This window comes from Strix aluco, chromosome 1 (genome assembly GCF_031877795.1).
Source record: "Strix aluco isolate bStrAlu1 chromosome 1, bStrAlu1.hap1, whole genome shotgun sequence".
Classification (NCBI taxonomy): Eukaryota; Metazoa; Chordata; class Aves; order Strigiformes; family Strigidae; genus Strix; species Strix aluco.
In genome coordinates this window covers 71,728,473-71,755,365 of record NC_133931.1, presented here as the reverse complement: position 1 = coordinate 71,755,365, position 26,893 = coordinate 71,728,473, and the positions used below count along the sequence as shown (strand labels likewise).

Here is a 26,893-nt window from a genome sequence, read left to right as displayed (position 1 = left end):
AGACTGATTTCGCTGGTTCTTAAACCGGTCTCCAAACTCATTCAAAAATAACAGTACCTCGTACCCTGTCCAGAAGCTTTTAACTACCTTGCATAGGATTGAAAAGAGTAAGCCCACCAAAAGTAATGGATTGACTCCTAGGAACAGCTGTTTATAAAATGGAGTCCTTCATTTTAAATTTACTATCCATCCCACAAGTTTTCTTCTTTTAGTGCTAAGAAGAAAAAAAATAGGTTCCCACAGTTGCATAAAAGACTAGGTGTGGCCAAGGAGAAAACAAGAAGGATCTGCACCAAAGCCATTGCTCTGTTGTCGCTCAGCGCATGACAGAGCACAGAGTCAGGATATCAGCCAGCTCGCTGTGGGCGCATTGGGATTGTTTCATTGCACGCCTACATAAAATCATTCCATAAACCTTGAGGAAGAAGATCACCCCTCTTGCCTATTTATCAAGCTCTTCCAAAAACACTATCCATTATTCCCAATTATCTTCTAATGCTTCTCCCATTTGCCATGTACAGAGTCACCCAAGTGAGCACTGTCTCCTTTTGCTAGGCTTCAGCAACTGTGGTATTTCAGACTTGCCCTGCTGAGCAGTGGGATCAGGAAAAGCAGCATTTGCAAATGATGTTATAAAACAAGCGTGCAAAAGGGCTGAACCATCCTAGTTCTGCAACAAGGTTTTCAAGTTGATAGGTACCATTAAGGAGGACAGGACGCAGCGCTCAGATGTCACTCATCCATACGGTCTCCCGTCGATGACCTTTGCAAAGGACAAATCAATACTAAGCAGATACTGTATCTACTATTTCTTACTGTGTAGGAAAGGTCAACACATTTTCATGTATGTATCAGTTCTAACATTACTGTTTTCAGACACAGAACTGCTTAAACCTGTGAATAAAGAAAACATTCTTATCTTGTGCATAGCACCATTTCAGAACATGCGATAATTTTAAAAAAACACTTGGAATGGAAACTTATTTCATAAGCAAGGTACAATACTTATAGAAGGAATGTAAAGCTTTACCTTGTTATCATGAAATGTTCTCTTCAAATACAATGTAAATTAAATCATAAACAGCATTTATAAGACTGCTTCCTTAGCAAAATCCATTACCACTTGTGTGTTTTACCACAGAAGCAAATATTTTTTAAAATACTAAGCCATTTACATTAATTTTGTACATGCCCGCTGAACCTTTTTTCATTCGTATGTGCAGGCCACAGAGATTATTCTCTTATGGTTCACTTAGATGGCATATTTTGAGAGGCCTTTATAGAAATAGACATTTTGGTTGATATTTAAGCTTGATCCCATTTAGCTCAATGCCAGATCTATAATACACATATTGCCACAGTCTAGGAGATGTCTGATGCTGAAATCTTAGCTGAAATTTCTCGCTTTTTTTTAATATATATTTGACTTCCCAAAGTATGCTTAAGTTTAACGTTTCATAGTACCCAAAAGTTCAAGGATGAACATCAAAACTCTATTAAATTCAACACCGTGTTTAAATGAGAAAAGTATCCTGTTGTATATCTTAAACACACCACAAACAAAGCACTAAAACTTCAGTCTGGCTCTGGTTAGAAGACACTGCTGCACTATTTGATACTGCAAGTGTAAGATCTACAAGGACAATGTTTTAAAATATTCAGAAAGCTAGTATTTTAAAACGCTTGCAAATGGGGAAAGGGTTATTTAGTACTCAGTGTAATGAATTTCTGAGTTGCATTATCTGAAGGATCGTAAGGAGATATTGCACTCATGTTCTGTAGCTGTATGGAAGTGAAGCAATGCCATTTCCATACATCCGTAAGCAAAGTCATAAAAAGGATCTATAATCTTTTGATGCATACATTTAATACATTTCGGTAAGGTTTATTACAGTTCTTGCTTCCTCTTCTCAGCGTCACTCATGGTTAATGTAGAGATACAATGTTAAAAATCAGCAGTTAATTTCAAGTAAAGGGAAGCAATGTTTTTAAGAATAAAATAGTTACTCTTACTGTACTTGAGCTGGTTAAGAGGTAAGCCGTTTTGATTATTGTAATCTTGTAAATCACGGAAAACATACATTGACTCAAATATTTAATTATTTATGTTATTTTCTTGCAAATCCATGTTATAAGAGTGGTTTCTGTCTGTCAAGCAAATATGAAGGCAAAACCAACTCATACAGCTTTGTACTGTGGAACAGTGTACACTGCCAGACTAGGAAAGTCTATTCTGATGCTGCTATCACCAAGATCAACAAATATAAATCAAAAATTAAGCTTTGTGTTTAGTTTTAATTAGTTGCTTGTGTCATCTCATCAGAAAATTGAATATTTTTTTAAAAAAATCATATTGTCTTGGAGTCAAACACTGAAAAAATGCCATATTTGTGGCTGCAGCCATGTGCCAAAACCAGAACTATAAGCAAGCAATTAATTTTAAGATTTCTGAAACTACCTGCTGAATTATTCTTTCACCAAGAAAATCCAGTCTATGCACTGTGATGCAGGACAGAGCTGTCTGTCTCCCTGTCTTGTCATATTGCTTATTGTGATTAGCTGCAATGGCATGGAAGTATAGATTTTTAATATACTTTTATTGCCTTTTAGAGAGCTGACTTACTGACAGTGTTTTTGGGGCATTTTCTTCCTGAATTTTTATGACTATGCCTTTTTGATGACTATGCTTTTTAAATTTTTATTGGGGAATAATGGCTGAATTTCTATAGGGAAAGATGACAAATTCTATTGGGTGCAATACTGAAAATGTTCATTTGGATGCAGAGGACCTTTTTTTTTTTTTTCCCCAAAAACTAAAAACCAAAACAAACCCAAAACCAACACAAACACTGGTATGATTCTTGTCAATTCCCACCCTGCTCTTATAAAAGTCTTTTTAAAGCAGGATCCAAAATAAAACAAGCTGAAGATGTCAACTCTTTTAAAGTAATCTATATGTTACACGGTGAAAGTCTATTTCTTTGCTCCCTAACATGAAGAACACAGAGTACAATAGTAATTATTCTAGAAACAGCTACACTTTCTACTGTGCCTTCATAAAAAGAACAGTGAAATGGCAACATTGAAATATCACTGAGGGTAAATGGAAACCAGAATGCTAACGCTGGATGTGAGCCCACAGGTATGCTCAGGAGACTGCAGGGCTGTAGGTATTGCTGCACCTGGCTGTAAGTGTCTTCTTTTGAAAACAGCTATTCCTCATAGATAGTTTCTTTCATTTCATTTGGCCCTACATTAATAGGTTGTTATCCGCTCAGCATAAGGGAGGGTTGTGGAAGAAGCAAAAATAAGTACTTTCTCAAGAAAGTCAGCAGCAGCAGGGGAACAGGTTATAGCCAGCAGCATGTTACACCTAGAAATCTTGGTTTTTTACACCCTCATAAAAGTGCAGTCAAAGAAAAAGCAGCAGAAAGGTGTAAGGCGGATTTTCTACATTACAGCTATGAACATTACAATGCTATTGTAATGCCACTGCTGTTGATCTGAATTCTGTGATGTGTTTTGGAGAAAACTTTGCTTTTAAGGAAGATAATAAAACAAAGATGAATCCATGACACTTCTTTCCTTGCATAAAGAGTGCCATTAAAAGCAGACAAATAAACTCAAAGCATATTCTTCAATAAAGACACATTTTATAAAATAGCAAGTTACCTAACACAACCAATAAGCAAGTACCTAGGTTGTATATTTCTTTATGGTGTAAACTAATGGCAAGAAGTGTACTTTCAGTATGCTCTACCCTGAACTTTCAAGGGCATCCCTTATTTAAAGATTCAGTTCACTTTCTTGTCCATACCCAGAAGCCCCAACACTCAATTTTACCTTTTCTTTTTCTTTTTGCTCTTAAAAATTACACTAAAACAACTTTAAAAGGTATTTTATTACTCCAACAGAAGTAAGTACCTGCTGTAAAACAATGTACACATTCCCATAAGCTTTTTATAAATTCTCACAAGTCATTATGCCCTATTTAATTTCCTCTGAATTTTAACCATGTCCTTGCACTTAGTCCCACCTTACTATCTTATCATACTATCTTACTATCACTTTTGAGATTCCAACTTCTACATCTTAATTAAAACTGTGGACTTCTATTACAGCATTAATTTACTACAGGACTTTGAGAATTGGGGCATCTGAAAGAAAAAGAACTGACTTTGTCCATCACTTTACTGTCCAAGTACCTTGTGTTTTAAAAGTCAGGTGTTTTCTTTAGATGTGACAGACGACCCTCAGAAAATGACATCACAGCAAAGTCATCAAAACAGCACAGGACTAATCAAAATGAAAACTATGAAGTGCATCATACAACATCTGAAAGAAAGATTATTCTACCTGTATCGGACATGCTCGATTGTGTCATATGTCAGCTTGCTGCTGATACTCTGACTATGAGGGTTGCCTAGGAGACAACAGAGATACAGAAGTTAATAATTAATCACAATTTTGATATTAATTTTTTCTTTTATGAAAGTATTACACCAAGCCAGCCTGAAAAGATGACAAAGAAAGATTTAACGTATACTTCACAGCAATGCCCTGAAGCTCCTTAAAGCAGTTAGTCAAGAGAAGGGACATGTTACAGAAGAAAGACCTTGAAACTTCAGCTGGATCTCTTACTAATACTTATACAGTTCCTTTAAAAAGAAAATGCAACTGCATATGCACAAAAGTACTAGGAAAAACTACAGACAGAATGCACATTCATAGATGTATCTGCGCACTAGCTAAGAAGCAATTTAGAAGAGACAGCAGCTGGAGATAATAGACATTCATGATTGGACACCAGGACTAACCCTGGTTTCTTTAGTGTCTGAAATTCAACTAGCTCATAAAAATATAAATTTTATAGCAAAATTAGTAGCCACCTTAGCACAAGCATGTATTAACAATTAAGACAGCACTTAAGAAGGTCATGAATTTATCTTCTTGTGCAAAAAAGATTACAGCAATATCCACACAGCCACAGCACACTTTCCTATTAGTAAATGCTTAAAGAACACACCTAAACAGTTTGGAAAGAGAACAAGAAAAAAACTGCTATATTAATACAGTTTTTGCAGTAGGCTGAAATATTAGCTATTCTCTTTTTAAAATTTAAAAATCACCCTGCTGAAAGTTATTGAGTGAAAATATTGAATAATAAATTTAGAGCTCAAACCCAAAACTAATACTCAGACTTTTCATGTTGCATTTCTGTAATTTCCAATTCAAATATTCTCGATTTAGAAGTGAGAACCTCTCTTACTTACATTACTTTCCCTCATTTACACATGTAACAGATACACTGCAGTTCTTCAGGCCTGTGGATTATCACCAAGAAAATAAAAAAAACCTGCAAGTCAAACTCCCCCTTCACTCACATCTGTGTCTGTTAAATGAACTCTTTTTATACAAGTTACTGCCCTCAGAGTATCAGAGATGTAACTGAAAAAGGAGAGATTTGACCATACTAGAGCTCTTGTTATCATTTTAGATGAAAGCAGTATTAAAAACTATACAATTTGTTCTCCCAAAGCATTATAGGTACTATGCAAATCTGCTCCAAACCAGCAGCACTACTATTTCTATTCACAAGCACTCAATTGATTCACAAATTAATTTTTTTTTCCACCACAGACAGTACTTGTTATAAGGGTTGAGCCCAATGTTGTTTGAAATAACTAAGATCAGAGTGCATACATCTCACTTTACAATGGCTGTAGTGACAGAACATGAATTTTAATATCACTGACATGCACCTCATTAGGAGATTTTGAATGTAATCAAATCAACGTATCTTGTTATAACAGCAAAAACCCCTATTCCTATCAAGAACAACATCTATTTCATAGTGGAACTTAAATCCATGCTCTCGATCCTGGCCTCACCACCATTCAGGAAACAAAAGAGAGGGAAATGACATACAATGGTGCATTGAAAATGAAAACTACCCAGAACTCTCATGTGGCTCACCCAGGTGATAAGCACAAGTGTGTCAGTGCTTGAGTGAACACGGTTTTCTTTTAAAGCAGTGGTACCTAGTTTCCAAGTGAGGAATTACTCTGCTCTGGGTATCAGGGAGCACAAGAAAGACACAAAACTAGCAAAAAGGACACATATCCCACAGATAGTAACATACAATAAGAAATTTTGATTACATCAGTGGACTACTTACAGAATATATAGATAATACTGTACAGTATATTTCTTTTCTGGTTGAGCATGAATCACTCTAATGTGAATTGTCTCACACAGTGACAATATTTCTTAAACAATGGATGCTGTTGTCTTTGTATAAAAGCGCATTCAGTGTGTGGTTCTCAGCTAGATAATAATGTTAAAAAAGAGATGAAAGGTTTAAGTAGAGGATCTGGACATGAAGTACTTGTAGGTGGTGCTGAAGTGCCCACATCCATAGTTGCAATAGCTAAATCTCCACACAGATATTGCACAATTCTGTACATATTTTCACTCACATTCTTAAGTGCAAGAGTGCTTTGGCAATGTACATCCTTTTTTCTGAGTAGGCATTAAAGTCTAAGGTGTGGGAGAGGTATAGTACCTACACCCTGCCCAAATTCACTTGGGATCTTTGAGCTAAGCTTTCTTCTAAATAAAGTGCTTACACTGATCCACAGTATAAGCTCCCTGTGACGACTCTCACTGAGAAGGGGGGTGGTTCTGGATTCTGGTCCTTGCATAAGAAATTGGTTTTGCATTTTGTGTGGGGAAAAAAACAGACTGAACAAACAGTGCTCAGAGCTACATTGTATTTGTTTATCCCCAGCAAGGTGCCCTAACCCCGGGGCGACAGTCATGCTCCCTTTGATTTTTCTTCTTCAACAACACAGACACGTCCTTGGCCACCAAAAAACAAGGCTAGGGGTGACACAAAGGGACTATGACTCCTTTGTAAAATCAGTGGTCCTCCAACTACTCTATAGCAGTGTTAAAAAACCCGCAGAAGTACTCTTCTAACAACTCAAGAAGCACAGTTTTGATCTATTTAGATGGAAACTTGAGAAGACTAATGGGAACGTTGTTTTGCACTTACCATAAACGTTGTTTCTGAGGTCATCAGTAAAAGCTTTAAGTAGACTCTCTGGGAAAAGTGCTGAACCGGCATGGTCAAGATAAGTAATCCCTAAAACAAAAATAAAATTAGTAGATTCAATTTTTTAAATATTTAATTCCATTTTCTCTCACAAACTACATTGTGAAGTGCCCCATTCAAACACCCCTAGTGCAGTACACCACACAAAAAGGCAATTTCCCAAAACTTCCTGGGGTATGATATTTCTCTGCCTGACTTAGAAGTCTCTACAGCTCTTGAAAAATGCTTCTCAAATACGTTCCAATAGTCAGGCAATATTCACAGCAAGGCATCTTTCATTCACTAGCAGAAAAAAAAAGGATACAAGAAAACAACATTTTGATTGTATCTTTATAATTTTTAACTAAAACCAAAATATTTTCCTTTCATGTTTAGATTACACATTCTTTGGAAGGAAAAAATCTTTTTGTTCTGCCTGTACAAGACTGAGCAAGCCGGTGTCTTCGGCCACAGTACCTTGTGTTACTCCTTGGCACTACTTATGAAAACTACTATTACCACAATGACAATTATTATTACTGATAGCAACAACAATAGTAGTGTTGCCTCCTTGCTGACAAATGGACCAACTCTCTCAAGAACTCACAAGGCCTAAATCATGCTTGAAGTCCAAAGACAGGACTAGTAAGTTTTAATGTATTTAAATATTTCTTGCCACTCTGCTGCACTTAACATTCATTTTTAAAATCTCCTTTTATATTATTAAGCTATTGCAAAACTTTTAAATAAATGCTTACTGGAAACTAAGGCTTCTTCATGTTTGGCCATTTTAGATTTCTTAATCTTTAGCAATTATTCTTCCATTTCTCCAGTGTGTTTCATGCCCTTTATCATTTTTTTCATTTCACCTACCTTAAGTATTTCAACCTATTTAAAATTTTAATAATGATGAATATGATTAAGATTAGAATTTATTAAGTATTTTAAAGGCCTTCCCTTTCCACAGGGATTTAAAACTGAGTTAAGCTTTAAACAAGAAGCCTTGACACTTAAAATATATATTATTATATATTATGTTGCTGTAGCAGTGATTCAGTGGGTAAAGATTTGAGGCAGTGCTATGATAAAACCAATGTGGATACCCATCCCCTCCTACTTTCAAAAGAGAAAAGCTCTCCCCTGCCTTAAGATTTCCCCAGTTACAGTGTCTAGCAAAAGCAGAATTTTTAATGATGGCTTGAAGTTAATCAAGTGTTTTAAGGTGTCTTGAGGGATGGAGCATGGACAAAACCTGGATCGATTTATTAGATGTACAGAATTTTTAGGTTTTTACTCTTTTTTTAAATTCTAGAAAGTTTCTCTCAAGCAGTATGAAGTGGCAGATACAAGCACACAGGGGTCAACATGCATATGGGGGTTCATCTGGCCCAGTTTCTGACAGGAGAGGTTACAGCTGCTCAGCTCACCCCCAAAACACAGGGAGTTTGGAGGGAGATGCCTCATGGCAGGAGACAGCCAGGCCCCTGCCTGGCAGAGTGGGATGGCCTCTGCCAGCAAGGGGACACAGCAAGGAGATGGCAGCTTTCCCTCCAGCCATATGCCCACCACGGCTGCCTTGAGAGCAGGGCCTGCCCCGCAGCCTGGCATCGAATGCCTCCAACCTGAGGTGGAGCTGAAGCGGGGAGTAACAGCCACCAACACCAACGCTGGGGCCCAGCTCGATGGCAGCGGTCGGGGCTCTGAACAACTCTCAGTCACTGGCTACAGCTGGGAGAGCCAGGGAATGCTGGCCTAGAGTTGAGAAAGGAAAGAAGCACCCCTGAGCCAGAAACAGAGGGGGAAGGACTGCTGTCCTGGAGGCGACCATCCTGGCCAACACTCTTTCTCAACAAAGTCCACACAAAGATGCCATTTGGCCCATTAGCTCTTATGGGCACCACAAGCACAGCCTAGTGATGCTCCTCTGAAGGCAGACAACTGCCATTTTTGGATCCTTCCAGCCCTAAGGAGATTACAGAATCACAGAATCAACTAGGTTGGAAAGGACCTTGAAGATCATCTAGTCCAACCGTTAACCTAGCACTGCCAGTTCCCATCTACACCATATCTCTCAGCGCTATGTCGACCCTACTCTTAAACACCTCCAGGGATGGGGACTCCACCACCTCCCAGATTGACAACACTGAAGTGATAACGCAACCGTACAGCACGAGCAAAAACCAGGCAGCCAGCTGAGGCTTCTCAAACACAAACCACCCACCAACAAGGGGACAGGCGCTTTCCATCCCGACCGATGCTCCTGTGAGGCAATGTGGACTAAAAGATCTCTAGGTAAAGGCCGCCTAAGTGATTCATTATGTAGCTCATTATGAAGGACAATATAGCAGTTCTGCGAAACAGAGGTAAAAAAAAGCTGGTCATTTTTAAAATTCCTCCTCTGGGTATATTACTTTGAAAACGTGGGAGGACATGTGGCTGAGGAAGGAAAAATTATTATTCTTAAACTTTTATTTTATCTTTAATGCTGCTGTTTAATTGAAAACAGAGAACAGCATTCAATACTCTCAACACTGCCCAAAAAAAGAAATAGGCTCTCTCATAATTTGAGACTGCACTGAAACAAATATCTTTATTGCTATTACACTTTTATGTTGTAGTTTTTTCCTTCCTGTCTTATTTCAATAAAACAATATTTTTAAAGGAAAGAAAAAATAATGCAGCACATGCATAACAGCAGCAAAGAAACAAACATTAATAACTTTCATTGTGCTTTTTCCCTGGTTTAATAACATTTGCTATTTTAATGTTATTGAACGCACATTAACCAAAGAGATTTGTAAGTATTTACAGAATTATACAGTTCTTCCTGTTTCACTGTGGTATTTAGTATATAGGTTGTCAGCACTATGAAATCATACTGTTTATGGGAAGTAACAGGAGAAAAAAAATGTAGTATGATCAACCAGAAAAAAATCAAAATGCAATATTCATCAGGACGTGGTTTCATTGCTCAGGGAAAATGTAAAATTAACTTTTAGTTTAATTTACATACTATTATGTTTGGAATGTGTAACTGACTTCATTGATTTAATAATATACCAACTATTTGATAAAATCACATTTCAGATGTAGTTTTTTTTACTAGGAGTATCGAAAATCATTCAATGTGTCAGCATTAGTTATGGAAAGTTATTCAGCAAGAGTATCAGTTCATAAGATGTAATATTCATATGCTAACATTCTTGCAGATCAGTTTTACATGGGGAACTCTTTGGGAACCAAGATGAGCCAGTCTGTCCTGCTGAAGAAAGCCCCAGCCCAGCTCTCTGTTCTGTGCTACAATTTACCTCTTAATAAAGCATCTGCCATCTCTGCATGCCTGTCTTGGCTCTTTGTAAAATCATGAGGGCACATGCACATAAAGCCTCAGAAATGCCAGGGGACCATTTAGTTTAACTGAACATTTCTATCTCTTAAAAAAACATAAAGATAATTTAATTTGAGCATTTTAAAATTAGAGTTTAAGACCAGGTGAGAAGACTCAGCTGTAGGTAGTCTGACCGCCTCCAAAAGGCAAAAAGAAACTACCCAGATTAATCTTTTGGAAGCAAAATACCTGCTTCCACCTTCTACTGAGAGTAGAACAAGGTGGTTACATCTTTATTAAATCTCTTAGTAATTGTTAAATTATGTATATAGCTACCACCCAGAGGATGGTCTAGAGCAGGGTGAGCACAAAGGCTCTCCCTACAATGGCCTGGTGGCACATGGAGAGTAAGCTTTATCCTCCTTCACACCCCGCCGTAAACCCATGCCTCGTCACCCAGCTCCTATCTGGCTAAATTATTACTACTTTGGTATTAATTAATCTGCTTTTTTAATCTCTGAAATTGTTCTTGGTGCTACACATTTCCAAACTTTGACTGAGTATCACTTCCAAAAATAATCAGTTTTCCCACATTCCATGTGGCTGCTCCATGTCCACCTCATTAACCTTTTGCTATCCTGTGAATCTACCACAGTCACCAAAACAAGCTAACCTGCACTGTGGCTTCACAGATTATTTCTCACAGTCCCGGCACTTCAAAATTCCTGCACTCCAGCTGATTACAGGCTGCCAGTTACATTGCCGAAAGTTTCATAATGAAGAACAAAATGTGTAGTTACAAGGCAGCAACTGTACAGAGTCATGAATTTTGATTGGTGGATATAATTGCAATTCAGTGGGATTATATACACAATATTACTTGGAAAGTAGTTACAGCCAGTGCCCTGGGGAGACAGCATACATCTTAAGTACAGCAATATTAACAAAACCAGTATGAAATAGATTATATGAAAACAAGCTGAAGGCAAAATAAAGCATTATCTATCAAAAGATAAATATGACAGATTTTCATACACCAAAACAAAAGCAAGAGAACAACCAAGTGACAAAATAGGGAGAAGAGGGTTGAGGTTGTAGACAAGTGTGGTATCATTTGGAACAGTGAGGTTTTAGCAGGTAGTATCACATCAGATACCTTAGGTTATTTTCATGATCTAGTCAGATGCCCTTTAGAGGCAGCTCACTCTTTCCATTGCATAAGAACTTAGCTCCCCTCTGGGATGCTCCTAAATTAAATGTCAAAAGTGGCTTTAACTATGTAATACATACAACCTTTATAAAAGTTCCTGAATTCTCATGATATGCCCACACATGTACAGACAGGTAAAGATCCTGGTTCTGCAAAACCATTAATGAAGTACATCAAAAGAAAAAAAAATACTCCTACTAATATGGCTTGAGATTTGCTTTCGCTGGATATTTGCTGGGTTAAACATTTAGTAAATATTGTTAACTGTACCTTCGGTTTCAGTTTGGCACCAATTTAGACAAAAGCTATCAAAATCAGTGTATGTTTTCTAAGTAATGACATGCCTCTCACCTAAACACTCCTGGTCTGCTAGATAAGGTAATGTTTTGTTTCCCTTGCTTAGGGACAAGAAGCTCTTCAAAAGACCACGAAAGCATAGTCCTTGATGGACAAGGCCATAGATGCCCAAAGTCTGAACAGTTACCATGCAGTTAACGGAGACACTGTTCCTCAGCATGATTTGACTTAATTGCTACAGTCCCAGTGAAGTAAGGCAGAAGTCAGCGCACAGCCATGGGGCACGTTCTGCTTCTCACTGCCAGTCCACCGAGTTCATCAATTCAAGCAATCACTGCTCAACCCGACTGCCAAATGCTGATCCACAGTGGACTGCGAGCAACCTGGATAATGGTATCAATATTTTAAGGGCTGCTAACAAGTTACTGAGTTCTGTGGGAAAATGGTGTTTAATTAATGTATTTTAGTGTTTGACTTGACAGACTGATTACAAAAAGCAAAGCACGAAATGTGCAATTACATTTATCCGTAATAAGTTCCCATTATTTTTCTCCACATGCTATTGGCTTGCATTATTTGCTCTCATTGCTTATTACCTACAGCAAAGCAGACAGAACATTAGAACAGTTTACAGTCAATACCATACACCCTACTCGTTTGCTGTACTCCTCAGCAGGGGCCATAACGACTCCACAAAAGCTATTTAGGTGATGAGGGTTATTCCAGTAAGCACTGGCACTATTCTATGTACATGAGCCCCTACTTGTGGCTTATAGTTTACAGCTTGCTGATATTAAGGTCTATGTGAGCGCAAAAGAAAGCAAGGATTTCATATTTATTAAGAAGTCACATCCAACCCTATGAAATGTATCTTTCACAGCTACAGAAAAAAAAAAAAATACATGCCATCAAATTCCATCATTTGCCAGCTCCTGTCCTAAATGAGACCATGGTAAAGGGATCAATCAGCATCCACCTTCGTCCATTTGGCCTACCTGTAAGACACAGCTTTATTCAGTGCTCACTTCTTGCTCACTGGGGCATGATAATATCGACTGCAGTCAGTGATGTTATTTCCACAGACACCTTTAATGGGTTGTGTGAGATCAGCTGAAGCCTTACTTGTGAGCATGAATCAGAGGTACCTCAGCTACATGCAAATAACACACTGTAGCCTACCATCTTGTCATCTTTGGATGAAATATAAATCACAAGTGATTCATATTTATGCAAGTCTTCAAACAACTGTAACTAACCCAAACCGAAACTAGCTTTCACACCTCCCTAGTGAAGACACTACCATCTTTCAGTCTTTTTTTTTTTCCTTTCTCTCTGATGCAATTGATCAAATGAAAGAAGAGTTGAAAGAGAACATATTCCGTTCTTGCATTACTGGAAAATGCTCTTGTTTTGCTGAAATTTTCACAGAAACATTCACTTTTGTGTAGGAAAGAGGCATTCAGAATTTCCACTGGAGATGAAAAGACAATGGTAAAAAGCAACGTTTAAGGAATCTTAATAATAATTGTCACTAATAGCGGACATTAGCTAAACATTCTAGTAGCATTTTCCTGTTCTACTTTACCTCCCATCCTTCTCATAAATGAGCCACAAGCTTACAACAATATGCCAAGATAATGTTTGAAACTGACTTTTCTAGTCAGTTCTGTTTCTTTCTCTGTGACCTGAATTAACTGGATTCATATAAAATCTAGGACAAATTAGTGACTCTAAGTATTCCCTACAACATATATCAAATGAATTGTGCAGTGATATATAGAAGGCCTTTCAAATTATTTTATGGGTTTCCAAAAACACTAGGAGAAGACAAACTAAGTTCAAAATAACAGAAAACCAAAAAGTAACCCTCTTCTCTCTTCTCCCTTAAAACTCATTTTGCCACACAGAAATACTCAAATCTTTATGAGCTTCTGGGAGCTAGAGCCTTGGGTTGAACAGGCAACCATAGCAATAATTAAACACCCACATAAGAACTGGTACATGCAATGAACATCGAATGACAGGCAGCAAAATCGATTACCCCAACTGTGGAGGCCCTACAGAATTACTTCCCAGCAGTCATTTCTTCCTGATGACAAGTCGACATGCCATGCCTTGTTTGGCAAATGAAACAGTACCTCCCTCTGCTGGCTTTTTCTGGCAAAGAGGCTGCTACTGCAAACCAGTAGTAAAGTTATTCTCCAGTGGAAGTTCTTCACACGAGGTTCCCCACTGACAATTAAAGGCCTTGATTTATTTATACCATCCAGCAAATATTGCCAGGATCAGACAGTGAAGATGAATTTCAGGGATATAAGAATAAAAGAAACATAAGTTTCCCTTCAGCAGAAATATGGACTATCTTTCAGCGACAAACACATAAAACCAAATAACCATGTTACCAAGAGCAACTATAGGTAAATTCAAAGACTGTGAAATGAAGAGTGTGAGGACTGTTGGCCAGAAGACGAAAAGTCTGAGAAGACTGTCCTGGCCTGCGGTGGGAAGTCTTTTGCTACAACACGTAACTACACTCATCAGCCAAGCTACTTCCATCTGAAAAATAGGTAGACTGTTAGTCTACCTTGCTCAAATCAGAATGGTGCTTCAGAATTGCATCCTCCTAGTAAGAAATTACATCTTAACCTCTAGACATTGTTTTTTCATGGTCAGTGTATTCTCCTGTCTCCCATGTGAACATCATTTTATTTAATACCTATCTTCACCCACTTGTCTTCAACAAGTATTTCTCCTTTGACAAGCCAGTAGCACCTCTCCACCTGCTCTGGCTAAAAATGCCATCTCACTTTATTTCTAATGCATGATAAATCTGACAACTCATTCCAGTCCCAGTGGTACCTCTTCCAGCTGGAAGCACTTTCTCTGAGAGAGACAGGAGGATGGAGAGCACAGGGTGGAGGAGCAGAACACACATTTCAGAAGATGATCTCAGAACTTCGGAAAAATACAGTAATTTTCCGTAACTTTACTGGAAAAATACCTCCTCAGACCCATACATCCATATGTCTTGGCTTACACTCCTAACTTATTCCTTACTTGCTTTACATTCCTAATTGTTCCAGTAGTCAGCAAAACCAGCATTACTAAACCAGGGAGAGCTTTAATGCTTGAAAAGTCTATGTATAATGCTTGACCAAGATCTCCTGTATCACCTTTTCACCAGTAAGCAGTCACCAATGTAAACTGAAACTACACACAGGAGACAGCAACAATTCTTCAGTGTGCTTTCTATAGTGAGAAGAATTGTGAAGTATAGGAGTTTCAGTATCGCTTCTGAGTAACTACTTAAGACTTAATATAACATATGGTAGGAATTTAACAGAATCACAGAATAATCTACGTTGGAAAAGACTTTGAAGATCATCTAGTCCAACCATTAACCTAATACTGACAGTTCCCAACTACACCATATTCCTAAGTGCTATGTCAACCCAACTCTTAAACACCTCCAGGGATGGGGACTCCACCACCTCCCTGGGCAGCCCATTCCAACACCTAACAACCCATTCTGTAAAGAAATGCTTCCTAATATCCAGTCTAAACCTTCACTGGCGCAACTTGAGGCCATTACCTCTTGTCCTATCCTTGTTACTTGGTTAAAGAGACTCATCCCCAGCTCTCTGCAACCTCCTTTCAGGTAGCTGTAGAGGGCGATGAGGTCTCCCCTCAGCCTCCTCTTCTCCAGACTAAACAACCCCAGTTCCCTCAGCTGCTCCTCGTACGACATGTGCTCCAGACCCTTCACCAGCTTCGTTGCCCTTCTCTGGACACGCTCGAGTCATTCAATGTCCTTTTTGTAGTGAGGGGCCCAAAACTGAACACAGTCATCGAGGTGCGGCCTCACCAGTGCTGAGTACAGGGGTAAGATCACTTCCTTGTCCCTGCTGGCCACGCTATTTCTGATGCAAGCCAGGATGCCATTGGCCTTCTTGGCCACCTGGGCACACTGCTGGCTCCTGTTCAGCCGGCTGTCAATCAACACCCCCAGGTCCCTCTCTGACTGGCAGCTCTCCAGCCACTCCTCCCCAAGCCTGTAGCGCTGCTGGGGGTTGTTGTGGCCCAAGTGCAGCACCCGGCATTTGGCCTTATTGAAACTCCTACAGTTGGCCTTAGCCCATCGCTCCAGCCTGTCCAGATCTCTCTGCAGAGCCTCCCTACCCTCGAGCAGATCAACACTCCCACCCAACTTGGTGTCATCTGCAAACTTACTGAGGGCGCACTCGATCCCCTCGTCTAGATCATCAATAAAGATGTTAAACAGGAGTGGCCCCAAAACCGAGCCCTGGGGGACACCACTCGTGACCGGCCGCCAACTGGATTTAACTCCGTTCGCCACCAGTCTTTGGGCTTGGCCATCCAGCCAGTTTTTGTCACCCTGTCTTAGAAGGAGATCAGGTTTGTCAAGCAGGACCTGCCTTTCATAAACCCATGCTGACTGGGCCTGATCATTTGGTTGTCCCGCATGTCTTGTATGATGGTACTCAGGATGAGCTGCTCCATCAGCTTCCTGGGCACTGAAGTCAAGCTGACAGGCCTGTAATTTCCTGGATCATCCTTCCGACCCTTCTTATAGATGGGCATCACACTGGCCAGTTTCCAATCTGTTGGCACATCCCCGGTCAGCCAGGACTGCTGGTAAAGGATGGAAAGCGTCTTGGCAAGCACCCCAGCCAGCTCCTTCAGCACCCTCAGGTGTATCCCATCCGGTCCCATAGACTTGTGTATGTCTATGTGATGCAGCAGGTCACTGACTATCTCCTCCTGGAATGCGGGGGGGTCGTTCTCCCAGTCTCTGTCTTCTGGCTGAGGAGGCTGGATTCCCTCAGTACCACTAATCCTGTTATTAAAGACTGAGGCAAAGAAGGCATTAAGCACCTCAGCCTTCTCCTCATCACTCATTGCCATGTTTTCTCCTGCGTCTAGCCTCCTGATGGAGGGTATCCCTGGTAATTTTAATGGTCATTTTAATAAGACACAGAAATACTGAGATTTTATTAGGGAGATAGGAAGTATGCATGAAAAAACTATGTATAAGCTCTTCTAGCGCATGTGTATTTGGTTAATCTAAACATTTTTCCATCATAAAGTCTTTTGGCACTGATTCCCCACTGAGCAAACCAGTTTAACTTTTACTTTACAGTAATTTGATCCAAGCTGCTACCTCAAGTGAAAGTTATTCAATTATAAACAGACCAATCTAAATGATAAGTTTATGTTCAATTGCTTTACCTTTACTGAAGTTCACAGACAGCATTAGATATACAGACATCAATAACACAACTCATTAAATAATTTATTTCTTATTTGGGCATTTTTTTGAAATGAGGATTATTTTGTAAAATTTTTCAGGACTTATTGTGGTTTCCTGATACCTCCACAAACAGCACAATACTTCAGTACAAAAAGCATCACCTAACTGGAAAACATGATTTTTCCCACTCAAAAAATAAATATCTAGCAGCCACAAACAGGTTTCTGTCAACAATTTAATAGGAATGTAATTATACACTGGCATAAATGTTCTGTTAATACCTTATTCTATTTGGCCTAAACTAGTTTCTACAGCTTATTTTCCATTTATTAGGGGTCTTCCCAAGCACAGATTCAAAGTCTTCAACAACCATTCCAGGAATGTGCTAGGAATGAAAAGGTACATTATCAGAAAATAGCATTACAGTAAACCACAATTTTTAATTCTGAAACAGTATGACAACTGCAGAAATTTTTTAACTAGTTCTGACAAAAGTAACAAAATACCACCTTCCTAATGACTAGCCCTGAACGCAGTGGTATGTGAGAGAAATCCTACCTAACACAGGCCTGCTTTTAATAGGAATAACAGCATGCAGCTTCCAGATATTCTAATTTTTTAACTTCACTGATGTCCGGCATGTGACAGCTTACTGAAAGAAAACTAAAAATCACTGCGTCTGTTGACAGAGCTTTTGGAGGTTTGGCCATTACTTGGAATCTAACTTTGGAGAACAAAAATCCACTGCTGGATACTGTTTAGAAGCAAGAGTTTGTGGCTTCTCCAGAGATATTACCTTGCATTAGCTACACATATTATCATTTCAGAGGTCAGGTTCTCCGACCTCTGAAGGGCTGTAACAGGACAAAAAAACTCTTTTCCAAAGTCCAGTGAGTCAAAAAGAACCTAATCGAAGTCTGATTGAGTCTCCAGCTGTACCACAATGAATAACTAGAGTAGAACTTTGCCTTCAGGTCACAGAGACCTCACCTCTGTGGAGAAGAAGCAAGCTCCATTCAAACATGAGAACAGGCATCAAGGTCTGATGCAGAGCCTTTGAAGTGATTGTGAGGCTCTGCTGAACTTTGTATGAGTTAAACCATTAACAAATACGCTATAATCAGCACTTCCTAAACATACTGCACTGATTACCTTTTTGCTTCCAGGCCAAGTTAAAGAGCTGGGTTATGATCTTCACAGAAGCTTAAATGACCTTTGAAACAAATGAAATTCTGATTTCTTGAATAAGGTATTAACAGGTGCTCATATTGCTATCTCCTCATATGGCATCTACAGGACATCTTCAGTCTCTGGGGTATGCATGCACTCTCTAGAAGTCCAGGTATCAATTCAAAAAGTGCAACATTTTTAATAATCTATCGACAAAAGGAGTAGGAGGGATATAATAACAGGCAACAGCAACAGAATCTCAAAATTACATAAATCAGCTCACTAGAGTCGGTTACATCAAATGAAGAACTGCTCCAGAAGTGTATTCAAGGCATACAGGTGATTAAGTGTTTCCTCCAAGCACATATTATATACACCTCTATTTACAAATACGCACAAATATGTCTGTGTATGCAGTACTGAGGTGGGTATACGAATGTATGTACCTAAGTATCCCCTTAAGAGGATAATTAATGTTTTCATGTTGCTTCTGGTAGCAGAACATAAGGAAAAGCAGATGTGAATCTAGAGACTCTCATCCCTTACAGCTCTTTTCTACCTTCTCTTCTCTACCACTTATCTAACAGTGCATTTTGAGGTTTTTGGCAAAGTGATAACCTAGAAGTCATCACATCTGCTTTCAGTCTCACTTAATCAAAATTAACGTCTACAGAACAGCATCAACACTCAACAAAAACAATACCAACTTTTGATAACATACCAAAGTTGGTTTTTGTCAGGGCTTCTTTTGCTAAAGAAAGAAAAGATAACTTCACCTTAAGTGCCCCTTCCCTTCCCCTCAAAGACAGAACAAAACAAAGGTAACTAAAATGCCCACATTAACCATAGTTACTGGCGGATATCTTTAAAGAGAGTTTGGCACACTTATAACTAGAATAAATTTGCATTCACTAGAGAATTCCAGTACAGGGGATTGAGTTCTAATGCTGTTCAGCTCAATGCAAGTCCATTCAGTCAACTACTCTTCTTTGCAACTTTGTTTATCAGGATGCTCTACCTTTAAATAAAAGTAGGATTTGGGGCACCTGTGAAGTTAATCCTATTTATGCTGGTACTAAGAGAATACAAATATATGAGCATCATGAACCCAGTAATAGACTGACACTACTGATATAAATATACAGAATTTCATGTTTGGTAACAACCTTCCAGTGGATACTTTTGCCTACAAAAATGAGTTTTGCAGTTGCTTCTTCATTTTTATTTTTTTTTTTTTTTTTACAGACCCAGCAATAAAGCAATTACAACTTTATCCCAATTTTATAACTATACACCTAAGGAATATTTTGCTGTGCTTCACTAAATCATGGTATAATTCCTCTCAATTAAAGGGCTTCTTTCAATACTAACGACATTAGAAATGAAAGAGAATTATAATTTCACCATAAATTATTCAAAGTGCTAAATACAAATGGCCTCATTAACACTACACTAGCTTTGAGAATGAATAAAAGATTATGCATGGAAAAACAAATATTCCACAGTTTCCCTAATGTCTGAACTCTGAGCTTAAAATCACAGCTCTGCCAAAACACCAGCTATTGCGTTTTGCCTGAAGGCAGCTGAGAAAACATTCCGCACTTAAAAATCAAGGTCTTCCCCCCAAATTGTATAGTCTTGCCGTATTTGAATAAACAACAAGACCAGACACAACATTCATACAATGTATCTTACTCAGTTTCTGACACAAGATACTTGAAAATACTATCTAGATAAAACCACACATAACATACTCTGCTTCCACAACTGACTACTGGATTGGATCCTGAGTATGAGTACCAATTTCGTATCTGGAGTCTCCATACCTATCATAACCACACTGAAATGCTGGAGCTGCTGGAGTTCCCTACCCACGCTGAAGCCTGGTCCTTCTTTAGAGACCACTTCTACTGATGCTGTACAAAACAGAGATTGCTGAACATGCCTACTCCTTACATGGGCAAAGGATGCCAGGTGGCAAGTAGAGAGTTATGCAAGCTAAGAAATTCAGGAATTGATTCTGTAACATGAAGTGAGGATGGAGAGGAATTTTAAGTGAGATGAACATTATTTATTACAATGAATGATCAAATGAATAACAAACAGTATTATCATAAGTGGAAAAGTAATAGTAATTTGCTAATATTTCAGAGCTAATTTCTGCGTTGTTAATTTTCAAATACTTAGACTTGATAGTGTAAAGCTATAACTAGAAGAAACATGACAGAATACTACTGAGTTTCTATAATGAGCTCTTATTATATCCTGAATATTTCTATTTTTTGTTGAATTTGTGCTTGCGGGCATAATATTACCATATTCCCTCAAAACAAGTACATTTAAGGCAACAACAGTAAGTTTAGTTCTTATCACTTGCATTTTAAAGCTACTTATTTGTCATTAAGATGAAATTCATTTGTAATTCCTGTTTATTTTTAGAAAAACTGCATGAACATTTTTCACCAAAGGGATCACCCAGGAGATGTAAAAATGAAACACACCTAAACATATCAACACCACCTTCTAAAATAGTTACTAAAGGTTCCCAGTGAGCACAGGAAGGCCAAGGTATGGGTCAGAGGGTTGGAAAATGTAAGGGAAAAGATTTTAACTCTAAGCAAAGGAAGCACAAAATCAAATTGTTTAAATAAAAACATTTTAAAATTAGTATGTCATAGTTACAGTTACTTCAAGAAGGACTTGATCTTCAAAAAATTGTAAGATCACATCCATTGTAAATCTGGTTCAGTCATCTGCCCCACCACCTTTCAAATTAAGAGTATCCAAAATTCTAACTACTAAGGGGGAAAAAAAGCTTGGTCAAAATATTGACACAATGATAATTTAAACAATGCATCCAACCCAGTACATAGAATAACTGGTTCTACATGTTTAATTCCAGATCCATTTACTTCTAAAAACTGCTCTCCAAATTTGTGCCATAAATACCAGAACGGGAGTGATCCCTGTTATGTCATGTAGTCACCACCTTAACGCAATTAGTGGCTCCCCAGTAGTCAACCTAGAAGGAACCTAGGCAATTAGCTGCACAGAACATCACACAGGTTTCATGTGAGACGCCTGCTTTGAGGAAGTTCATTTCCAGACAGACAGTGGCCATTTCTCAATATTTTGTATAAACACCAGATATCTAGTATTTGCCTCCACAGAAAGTCAGGATAAAATGATAAAGTGAACCTCATGAGATCAGTTATTGCACAGTGTACAGAGATTTTTTTTTTTTTTTTTTTTTTCTACAGGAGCAAACTATGGGCTTCCTCTCTCCAACTTCTGCTGACAGAGGGATACAAGAAAGGCATTAAGTGTAAATTTTTCCCCATCCTCACCCCATGCTCTTTTCCCCCTATCCCTCTTCCATTTTTAAACACTTATTTCCTTCTGCTAAGAAAGATGACTGTTAGGCACCTTGTGTTCTCACCACAGTGAGACTAAAATTCCTGGATTTATATATATACACCAATTTATTTGTATTTATTTGTTTATATTTATATATATATCCATTGTAATGACTGTTCAGTGAAAAGACAGTAAGAAACAATCAGTTTTGATAGGAATATTTTCCTCCTTTTTTTCTCATTCTGTCATTTTTTCTCACATCATATTCCTGTCTACAAGCTGGGAACCCCAACCAACACATATCCAGAGACTACATACATTAGACTAGACTGCTGTTTTCTTCTGAGTCATTCCACAAGGAATATATATAGCACAGTGAAGTAGATTCAATGCACACAACACTGTCCATAACTCATTTACATTAAGAGCCTAAACAGTAAACTTTCTCTGGATTCAGCTATTTCTGTTCTCCAACTACAGGGAAATTCAATCTACAGCCAAAGAAAAAATGGAGATGCATAGTGACTAGAAAGACCGCAAGTCATGTAGATAGATTATTAAAAAAAAGAAGTATAAAAACTAATCTCTTGTCCTAAAGCAAAAAACAAGAGAGCTCCCTTCCATGCCCCACCCCTCATATCTGGAAGCTTTTTATAACTATATTACAGATATCAATTTTATTCATTTGAGAAATTCTCATGCTGTTTCAATATAACCCATGTAAGAACCCAGATAATTTTTAAAGACACAATAAGTTCTATAAACATAAAGTTTAGGAGGCATTTGAAGAAGTGGGAATTAGCCAAAGGCAGGTTTTTCTCCAATTTCCTAATCCCCACTCATTATAAATAGTTTTACATGTAACACTGAAATACAAAAACTGAAGATCATTGTAAATTAACTGCTATTTGATTAGTTTATTACATAAACACATTTGTACCTCTAGAATGGAAGGAAACGGAAGCAGAAGTGACTGATATTAGAGGTTGGATGTGCCCACAAGGTATGTAGCATTCAGATTAAAAATTTGATCAGACACTTCTGGAAATATGACAGCTGTCATGAGATTATTTGGTACCGTTTCCCTCATTTCAGTGGCACTGAAGTTTATCCAGGAAGTGCTGCATGTGATCCTCATGGCACTTTACAAGTACACCCATCCTTCTCTGTACTTGCAGAAATGGAAGAAAAACTGATTAAATTTCTGATGGTAACAGCTATTTAATCTCTCTGGAGTTGTCACATTCAGTGATGCAAAGCTCGGAGAATTGACCGAGTGCCTCCAAACAAGCATTACACACTGTGAACTCTGCAACAGTCCACACATGCAAAGGAACAGAGGTTTTCTTAATTTTTTTTTAATGGGTAGCTTCAGTTCCCACAAGCTAAAAAGCTGGCTCTGCCTTTCATTTGATCTAATCAGAATATAAATACGCCAACAAAAACAGGTGGTTTTAAATTTGACATTTGGGGGGCAAGGAGGGGAAGTTTTCTCCTAACCCTTAAAAAATACCAGATGGAAAGGAAACTCAGAAAAAAAAACTATTGATATAACTCACTAGGACTTATATTTTTTCATCATTCATGAAGTACTCAACCTCATACTATTACAGGCTTCTAAGGATAACCAAGAGGGTGTTATAAGAGGGAGAAATAGATGGCTTCACCCCTTAGAAAGCATTTCACTGGATTAGACCCACCCTTTGGGCAAGTTGATAATGAAAAATGGGGGCTGGAGGGAGGGTTTGTTTTTATACTGCCTACATCTCAAGGAGGGTTCCTGTGGTGCCACAGGAAGGCTTTGTCTTCCGTCCCCACATCTCTCCTAGCAGGTCAGATGAAGCCAGGTCCACAGTAGTGCTCACCAGAAGACAGTGTTGGTTCCACAGCCCTGTGGTGCAGTGATGCTTGCAGTGCTCTGCAGATGAGCTTCACCGAGCCTGGACATAAGGCAGATCCTAATAAAATCACCATTACTTCCTTCCTCACTCCCAGAAGTCTGGTTTCTTTCCAAGCAGTAGTTTATACTCAAAGATCACTTTAAATTCTATTTCCAACCAAAACCCCTTAGGCTTCTACAGAAATAGAAGACAGAAAGTTTAAAACTAAACTTGACTGTGAAAGTTACTATTGAAATAGCTGTGACATGAAAAGGAATATTAAAGAAGCTTGCTTTTTGTCCCAGACATCTGCCTTCTTTCCCTTTCCTCATACCCCATCTCCTCCTTCAGCTCTGTGTTTTACAGAGACTGGAGAGGCTTTAAAGAATGCAACTGAAACAGGAATCGCCACTCATGATCAACCGTTCTCAAGGAAAATATTTCACAAATCCTAAATTGTTGTTATGATCAAAAAAAAAAAAAAAAAGGGTGCTTCCCAAAAAATAGATTTCTTTTATGTTGGAGTTAAAATCGCAGTGCTTTGTTCATAGGAGAACCACTTCAATGCATGGTAATCCCTTCAACGCCGTAGAGCCATTAGATAGGTGTGACTACATCAGTAGCTGCTATTCTAAATAATAAAAAGCTAAATTTCAACCTAAACCCCAAATCAGAACCTTTACGCTGGGTTTACTCTGCAGAAGAAAAACAAATTATTAATTTTCTGATCATTAGAGAAGGTAATCTGTTATTCTGGAACTGGACCCTGAAGGACAAAGAGCAGATACACTTTAGAGAGCTTCACCTGAGTATGAACTTGGAATAGTTTCACTGAAATATGCAATTCATTTCCCCAAGAAATGACAGATATATTGCCGTGGTTTCAACAAGACCTACATCAAAGACAACTTCCTCAAAAAATCTAAAAAAAGCAAAAAGAAAGATTCTCACAAAGACTCCAGCTTTGCAAACTATGATGGCTTTTGGGGTCATTTAACGTACATACCACGTGATTTTCCCATTACAACTGTCATAGTTTTTCTCCCTTCCTTCTGTATTCCTGCTCTTGGTGAGTCTGGAGAGATACCAAGACAGTTCACTGATCGCACATTAACTAGATAGTTAACAATCCTTAAAATAGAGGGCTTCATTTCATTACCAGAAAAAAAACAAACTGGCAGGGACATGCACTTCAGTCAAATCAGAAATAGTTGTAAACAACAGAATGGAAAGGAGTTTGTGAGTCCCACTCACGGGGGCTGCTCTGCCCCAGGAAAAAGGAAAGTCTGCTACTGTGCAGTTCAGATGTGTCACTCTCTTTCTTTCCTTATTCTATCTTCAAAATAAACCTTTGCAGCCATCCCTTAAAGGTTATTTTTGTGTTTTAAAGTATCTTGCATTTAATTTCACATTACCCAAAAGATATCTCACATGGTTTTTAGTTTATTTCTTAGGTACTGCAAGTCTTCCAATTCACTTCTGATGAATTTAAATGGCCTATGTTTTTCTTCACTTATACTAGTATTAAATTATCTCATTTTTAGAAGGGCAACCAGTCATCCTGCATTTGCATTATTAAGCTGTCTCAGCAGCATTGTACCTGTCACTAAACATCCATGCTAAGGTGATAAGAATAGGATTATTATCATATTGCTACATTTCATGACCACCTTCCACAATACATTACTTCTCAGGCATTCGCATTCTTAAGGGAATGCATTTAAAAGCTGTTATTCATTAATCAAAAGTTTTGTTTGTTTGTGAACACAAACTCTATGACCAAGTAACAATGGCGTGCAATAATCTATGTACAGTTTTGTCTGAACATCAGTTCGGTCAGCTTCCCAGCACGTAATACTAGGGGGTTTATGTGTGGGGGGGGGAAAGTAGCATGTCTGTGGCTGGCCAAGGCTCCTTTTTCATGCAGTCTTTAATTTTACTCCTTTCAGTCCATCAGGCAGGCAGGTCTTGTTAGTTAACCACTCTTATTTATCTGCTTTTATCCAGTCTCATGAGAAGGCAACATGCATTATCAAAGCACATTGTCCATCATTACTGAGGTCAGACGGAGTATTAAGAAGAGTCTCCCATTCTGCTCACTGGGTTTACACACTCCTACATTGAGTAAATCTGTAACGAGTGTTTTCCTAGCATGTGATGAATCAAAGACGATGACAGATTTTTAAAAAGTTACATACTGCCAGAGCAGAGGAGTAACATTTTGTTTTGTGACAATTCTAATTGTTTACACTAAAAGAAATTACAAGCAGATATACAAATAATAAAAATGTCACTCCCAGTCATATGTTTAATAAGTTACTTAATAAGTTACACTCCTTAATAAGTTACTTGGGAAATGAACGGCACAGCAGATGAACAGCGTATTTTACTCATCAGCAATACAAAGTCCTTGTTTTTAAAGGAAGGCAACATGCATTTGTACCCACTAATACCATCAGTTCCAAATTACTGAATGATGACAACTTTAATGCACTGCGTGGCATGAACATAAAAAAGTGGAAAATCCTGAGCTTCAATTTCTTCCTCATGAAGAAATTACAGGACAAACTTTCTGATGACTCTGTAACTTCACCTGACCTGTTCATAACTTTGCAAAGGGGTACGAACAGTGATATTTGGTGTTTAATTGTGCATTAATGAAATTAATTCACACAACATTAATTTAATTAATGAATACCTGTCCAAATGAGCTTTCTGTCATCTTTCCAAATTTTAATTTAGGACATTATTCTGCATATTGCCAGAAGAAGTAAGCTTAGTTGCGTAATCATCTTTCCTCAGCTAACTATGTTGCCAAAACATCACAGCCTTGGATATCTCTCTCTTTTAAGAAAACCGTAAGTGACAAAAATCCTGTCTGGTCATGTTCTTAGCTTTCTTTTAAAAGCATTTTAGATCTTGTTGCTCCAGGGACTAATCTGAATGAGCACAGAAACCACTCTTGTAAAATCCATACTCCTCTAGCTTCTATAAAAAAGGAGGAGTGAGTCAGTACAACCCTGAAAGCAAGAAGGGAGAAATAAAATAGAGGGGAGAGAAAAATTTCTCTCCCAAAGACTTGCCTTCCAATTTTCTATGTGAATTTGACATACCAGAAAAAAAGTGACTTAACATTTTCCTGCATGACACTCTCACAACAGCTGCCTGCCTGGGGTAGCAGGCACCCTGCAGACCATCGCTTCTCTATGGCAGGACGGAAGGTGAAGGGGCAAAGAGCACCACGGCACAGGATCTAGCTGGGCTGCCACAAATACTGCCAGGA

At 38.4% G+C, this 26,893-nt stretch overlaps 1 protein-coding gene across 3 annotated transcripts in view; it reads right to left on the bottom strand.

Moving 5' to 3' along the window:
• Positions 1-26,893, bottom strand: part of MOCOS (molybdenum cofactor sulfurase) — a 231,927-nt gene that overhangs the window by 197,138 nt on the left and 7,896 nt on the right. For 2 of the 3 annotated variants that reach the window (XR_012623319.1, XM_074824831.1), the window contains exons 2-3: positions 7,058-7,147; positions 4,357-4,423 (exon numbers count right to left, since the gene is read on the bottom strand). Coding sequence is in view for 1 of the 3 variants with exons in the window: in XM_074824831.1 (XP_074680932.1) it covers positions 4,357-4,423; positions 7,058-7,147 (157 nt within the window). In the remaining 2 variants the exon portion in view is untranslated. Of the gene's footprint in view, positions 1-4,356; positions 4,424-7,057; positions 7,148-26,893 lie in introns of those variants that run through there. The other variant, XM_074824845.1, reaches the window with a different exon arrangement.